The sequence below is a fragment of the Aethina tumida genome, chromosome 8 (assembly GCF_024364675.1).
Source record: "Aethina tumida isolate Nest 87 chromosome 8, icAetTumi1.1, whole genome shotgun sequence".
NCBI lineage: Eukaryota > Metazoa > Arthropoda > Insecta > Coleoptera > Nitidulidae > Aethina > Aethina tumida.
Genome location: NC_065442.1, coordinates 2,151,734 through 2,157,384, shown reverse-complemented (window position 1 = coordinate 2,157,384; position 5,651 = coordinate 2,151,734). Strand labels below are relative to the sequence as shown.

At 34.1% G+C, this 5,651-nt stretch overlaps 1 protein-coding gene across 1 annotated transcript; it reads right to left on the bottom strand.

Moving 5' to 3' along the window:
• Nucleotides 1-2,344: 2,344 nt before the first annotated feature.
• Nucleotides 2,345-3,391, bottom strand: LOC126266405 (histone chaperone asf1-like). Its single transcript, XM_049970314.1, has 4 exons — nucleotides 3,161-3,391; nucleotides 2,993-3,108; nucleotides 2,765-2,941; nucleotides 2,345-2,655 (listed from the first exon to the last, which is right to left on the bottom strand). The coding sequence occupies exons 1-4, from the start codon at nucleotides 3,267-3,269 to the stop codon at nucleotides 2,458-2,460; spliced, it is 600 nt and encodes a 199-aa protein (XP_049826271.1). The 5' UTR covers nucleotides 3,270-3,391; the 3' UTR covers nucleotides 2,345-2,457.
• Between the last annotated feature and the right edge of the window lie 2,260 nt (nucleotides 3,392-5,651).

The window sequence follows — 5,651 nt, the reverse complement described above, 5'->3', positions numbered from 1 at the left end:
AATAAACAGCATAATTGAAGAACTAAAAGAAGCCAATATAATTGAATAAAAATCATTAATATTAAGTCATTTACAAAATGTCAGTTGATAAGTTTGGACGGCATCAACTGCAGCTGCAGCAACAGCAGCAACACCAGACATCGATAATGTTAAGTGAAAATTTTGTTAAATCACTAATTGATCAATTGTTGATAATAAACTAACAACAACAACATCAATACTCGATAAATCCGATGTCGAATCATTAATGAACTCTAAATTGACAAACATTGTTCCAAGTCTTGAGAAAATGCTAAAGGATTTACACGATCGTCTAATTGTAATTGAGAAACTCTATCTTTTCTCTATCGTTGCTCTTAATAAACAGATGTGCATAAGAAGACATAAATATTCAAACCGGTTCTAAAGTAATAATTGCATTCGCAGTCAAATATTCACATCGATAACAACAGCAGCAACAACAGCAGCGACGGCGGTGGTGGTGTTGTTAGTGCATGATATAGGTGCGCGCGGAAATTATCATGAATATTAGAACTGGAAGCCAAACAAATAAGACTGTTAAAAAATTAGAAAGGTTTTTAAAAAAACGTAACAGATGTAAAGGAAGAGTAACAGCAGCAACAAGAGCAGCAGATTTTGATAGAAACAACATATGGATGGATGAGTTGGGGGAACTGAAAGAAAAAATAAGTAAAGAAAAATTTGATTATCTTTTAAATTTAGCACTGTACTGTTCTTGTGATTGTGGCCAATTATTAGATACTTGCCAGAAATATAAAAGTAATAATAATAATAATTATGATTATGTACCTTACATTAGTAATGTTGGATTAGTTAATTTTAAAGAATTAATAGACATAAGTGATAGGATTTGGGATAAATATGCAGATTTTTTATGTCAAAGGAAACATTGAAGGTAGCGTTGAAGATGGAGGAAAAAATTGTGGAATATTATTATAATTGTGTGTTGTATCTTACATTAGTAATGTTGAATTAATTAATTTTAAAGAATTAATATACAGATTTTTTATGTCAAAGGAAGCATTGAAGGTTGTGTGTGTGTGTAATTAATAATAATAATTGAAATAAATGTATTTAAATAATTGTGTGTGTTTTATTATGCTTTTTCTTCTCATTCAAGCAGATAGCGACATTGAGTGGGCGAGGCTTTCTATATAAGTCACACATGTTCAGTGACATCAACTTTTGGGGGGGTTTCAGTGGGAGATAAGTCACATGTCAAATTATTCACGCATTCCCATTGCTCGACAACTTAAGTTTGCAAAATTTCAGTTCTCTTTGGTCAGGAATGCAAATAAAACTAATTCCCTATTGGTTTCCATCCGCAACAAGTAATATCCCCTTACATCTCAATGGTGTACAACAATAGGCCACACCTTCAATAGATCAGGGGGCGTGACATCTACACAAAATTGGGAGGGGCGAGCGCTGTGATTGGTCAGTGGGCCAGAAACCGCTTTGTATATCTACTTGTACGGATTTTCAACTTCTGTCAGTTTTCTTTCTCTGCCCTCTTCCCTCTGTAACTCTGTAAATAAACATGATTGTAACACATGTAAAAAATGTTATTGTAAATAATTTTTAATTTTTATGTAATTAGACTTATTTGTTATTTTTTAAGGTTTAATATTATTAAGACTGACTATACAAAAATTTGGTTCCTAATTTAGGAAAAAGAAGTATTTCAAATAAAAACATTTAATTGTTTATACCTGGAGTTTTAATTTGACAGCACACTCTCGCCAACCTGACCCGATTTAATATTGATTTTGCGCCGACGGCTGGTAGACAAAAAAGCCCCCCCTAACTAAAAATGACATAAACAAACCGGTGGAGATGTTCCAAAAACAATACGTGATATGTCGCGTTTGTCTCACCGTTATCGACAACTACGATTACAAATTGCTCGACGACACTTTTGAGGCGGACAAGAATTCGGAATGTCACGTTTGCCTTCCAGAAATGGTAAATTTAATGATTTAATAATAAGTCACTACAATTCTAATCAAATTGTTGCAGGACTCCTATGTCACCGCACAACCGGTGGTTTGCGATGAACACCTGAAACTAATGACCAGTTTCTATGAGTTCAAGACCAAGTATTTGGAGACTGAGACCAAAATTTAATATGAGACAAGAAAATTTAACAATAAAATTAGTGAGAAGAAACAGTTATAACACAAGAATTTCGAATTATTTAAGGAATTTTAGTGTAAAAACAAAGATTGGAAGAACAACAATCAATCTAAAAAATACTTATAATACAAGTATTCTAAATAATTTAAGCAATTTTATTGTGATTCTAGGAGATTAAATAATAAAATTAGAACAAAATACTTTTAATTTCAAATATTAACTAAACTATACAAAATACGCCTTAATAAAAAAACGCACGGCACACCACAAATATCGAACGAAACACTTGAATTATGATTACTAGGAACACTCCATTGTCGCCCACGAGTTAGAGTTTACATTAAAACTACGAATTTGACTATTTGAACTTTCTTCTGTTGCGGAGGTGCTTGGCTGATTTTGGTCATTGGAAGGCACATTTTCTTGTTTGTTCGCTTCTTCCCAGTTGACTTTGAAGCGGGTTACTCGAGGTTCGGATGCCAAAATATTCCTCGTAACCTAAAAAGTGATCAATTGTCAAGTATTGTTGGTGAAAAAGTTAAATATAGAATAAATATTTAAAAAAAACAGGTCAGTTACCAACTTAATGAATGCAAAAAACACCAACCTTTTCGAACTGAGGTGGACTCGGGGGGTTCTCTTTCAATTCCGGATCGCTGTACTCGTCGTTAATGAAGTAGCCGACCCTGATGAACTCCTGCGACCTGTATGAGCACGTCAACAACACCACCGCCACGCCGATAGCGTCGTTCTCCGGTATCCTGCTCACGTTCGGTGGGTCCGCCTGAAAACACCACAATGTACATTGATTCTAGCCACAAAACCGACCGTGTACTTGAAAGACGAACATGTGTTTGCCCTCGGGAATGGGGCCGACGAACACGGAATCCAAAACCTGGTCGTACTCCTCGCTTTCAGCCGATCCGACGTAGATCATCTTCCACTCCAAATCTACGAAACAACACAATTAATGACGGGCCCCAGGCGGGTCGTTGGTACGTACCTCCTTTCAGCTCTTCGATGCACTCGAACGTGATCTCGAACTGGAACGGGCTGAGGAACTGGCTGGGGTTGTCCATTACGGTTATATTGCACAGTTGTACCTTTGCCATTGTTACGGTTGGTTGTTTGACACAGCTGAATGCGAAACGGTTAACATATCGATTGTTCGATTTTATCACAGTTTAATGCGTTTTTTTGCGAGAAAAACACACGAAAGCGTTGGTAAAAAATAACGACTCACTATTTTAGGCGGTAAGAAATATTGAATGCTTTGCCAAGCCCCTTGTCAAAGTTACAGGCGTACCAACATTGATTTTTGACTACTGGCGTCCGTTTTTAATCACAAGTTTGCATATTTGTTAATTTGTTTTAATGAAACTCGTTTTTAAAAGTTGTTATTTTTAATATTTATCACGTAATACAAAATACATAAGTAAAATGAAATATATAAAAATGAACTAAAAGGTTTGGCCGCAGGTGGCGCCTCCAGTATGTTTATAACTAATTTTTAAAACTAATCCTAAAAACAAACAATGAATATTGATTCAAAATATATTTATATTTATTTATAATTAAACAGTGAATTATTATTATTCATTGTTTTTGTGGCACACATATTCAATGAAAATCAACTTATAATTTAATTGTTAACCATCAACTTGGACAAAGTAAACCAACAAGAAATTGTGCCCTCCAACAAAAATTCTGACTCATGGACGACAATAGCGTGTTCCTGGTAATCATAAATAGGTAAGTGTTTTGTTTTATAAGGACTGAAGCGGTTTGGGTTAATATATGAAATTATTTTGTTCAATTTTTTTTTATTTAATATCCTATAATCATAATAAAATTGTTTCCACTTTGGGCCAGTGCGAGTGAGCTTCCCTTTTTAAATTATTATTCTCCTCGATACCATTCCATAAGTAGCAGCTTTCGTTTCACTAACACCATCATCATCATCATTAAGCGGTGACTTTTATTTTTAATTAAGGTAATTTTAAATAATTAATATCCTTTTTATAAATATGTATGTTATGTGAATATTTCTCTAAGCAGTGAACAGAAACATGGATTTGCAACAAATCAACGATGTATCTCGTCAGAAGAATTAGAACAGAAAGCGCGTATCCAAGCTGACCAGTCTACAGGAAGGAGAAGGCCATTTGATACACAACATGAAGATAGTGAATGGCACATTCGGTAAAAGTATCTTAGTCGAATTGAAAAAAACTGTTGTGTTTCTACCGAATCGAGTCACCCGAGTACAGGTGACCAACATCGAAAATTTTGAACCAGAAAAGTACATTCACTCATACTCACAGGTCAACAGCGTAGCTGGCTACTCCATTCCGTCTACTAGATTTGAAATTGCTCCGAAATAACAATAATAAAAAAGGTAAAGTTGCAGAATCCGCGACTCTAAGGAACATTATCTAGCACATGCATCGTGAGGCTTTTTTTTATTAAGGGGAAAGTCAGAGACAGAAAACCCCCCCGGGTACCGATCCTAAAGATCTCAACCCAGCTGGATAACGCATACGTGTAAACCTATGCGGGTGAGCTGAACCAGAAGACTAAAGCTAACGTAGACGCCACCCCACTGTCAACTGGTTCGAGAAGAACAAGTCCAATCTGAGGAAGATCGGAGATCTTCCTGGGGATGGATTGGACTTGCAGGTGTTGGATCCGTTAGCTCCCCACTACCACTGGCTTGTGGAGCGGTACTGACTCCAAGACCACGACAAGGTGGATCCGTCCTGGGGCATCGTGAGGCGCTGATTTCGTGCTTCTTGAACATTTTGAAGTGCAGTGTTGTCGGTTTGCAACGGTCAAAATATTCGAATCATTTTTTATGGTTGAATTATTGTTGTGTTGTTGTGTATGTATTATACTTTTTATTTTTTGGTAAGTATATTATTTCTTCTAATTTGATGATTATTGTTCATTATTAAAATATTATACTTTACAGATTATATTCTCATGGTGTTTTTAAAAATAATATATTATTCCTATTCTTCTGCTAATTACTTTCTTAATTTATTGGTATGCTCATTTAATATATTTTACTTTATAGATCTTTCCTATTTTTAAAATATTATACTTTTATTCCTTTAGTAAGATCATTTTTAATTTGTTAGCAGTCATATTTTAAGTTATCTTACTTTATAGATTATTTGTGTATTGCGTTTATTTTTTTTTTTTTTGTACAATCTTATTTTATTGATATGGGTCGTTAATTAATTAATATATTTTACTATATAGATAATTGTATTGTATTTAATTAAAAATGTTTTTAATTTTTATTATTTTTTAATTTATTCCAATTTATTAATAAATTTATACTATATTTGCATTGAACAATTTTTTTCGAGTTACATAGACCATGACTGTTCCTCGGAAGATCTGTTTCCATCGTACCTCCACGAATTCATATTGAGAAATAAATTTAAAAATCATAATATGTTTATGAGCATTTTAAATTGTATTAGGGA

Coding starts and splice junctions, on each gene's coding strand:
- LOC126266405 (XM_049970314.1), bottom strand. CDS start 3,269: ATGGCAAAGGTACAACTGTGCAATATAACCGTAATGGACAACCCCAGC. Junction 2,942..2,992: donor AACACATGTTCGTCTTTCAA/GTACACGGTCGG, acceptor TGGTGTTTTCAG/GCGGACCCACCGAACGTGAG. Junction 2,656..2,764: donor GTCCACCTCAGTTCGAAAAG/GTTGGTGTTTTT, acceptor ATCACTTTTTAG/GTTACGAGGAATATTTTGGC.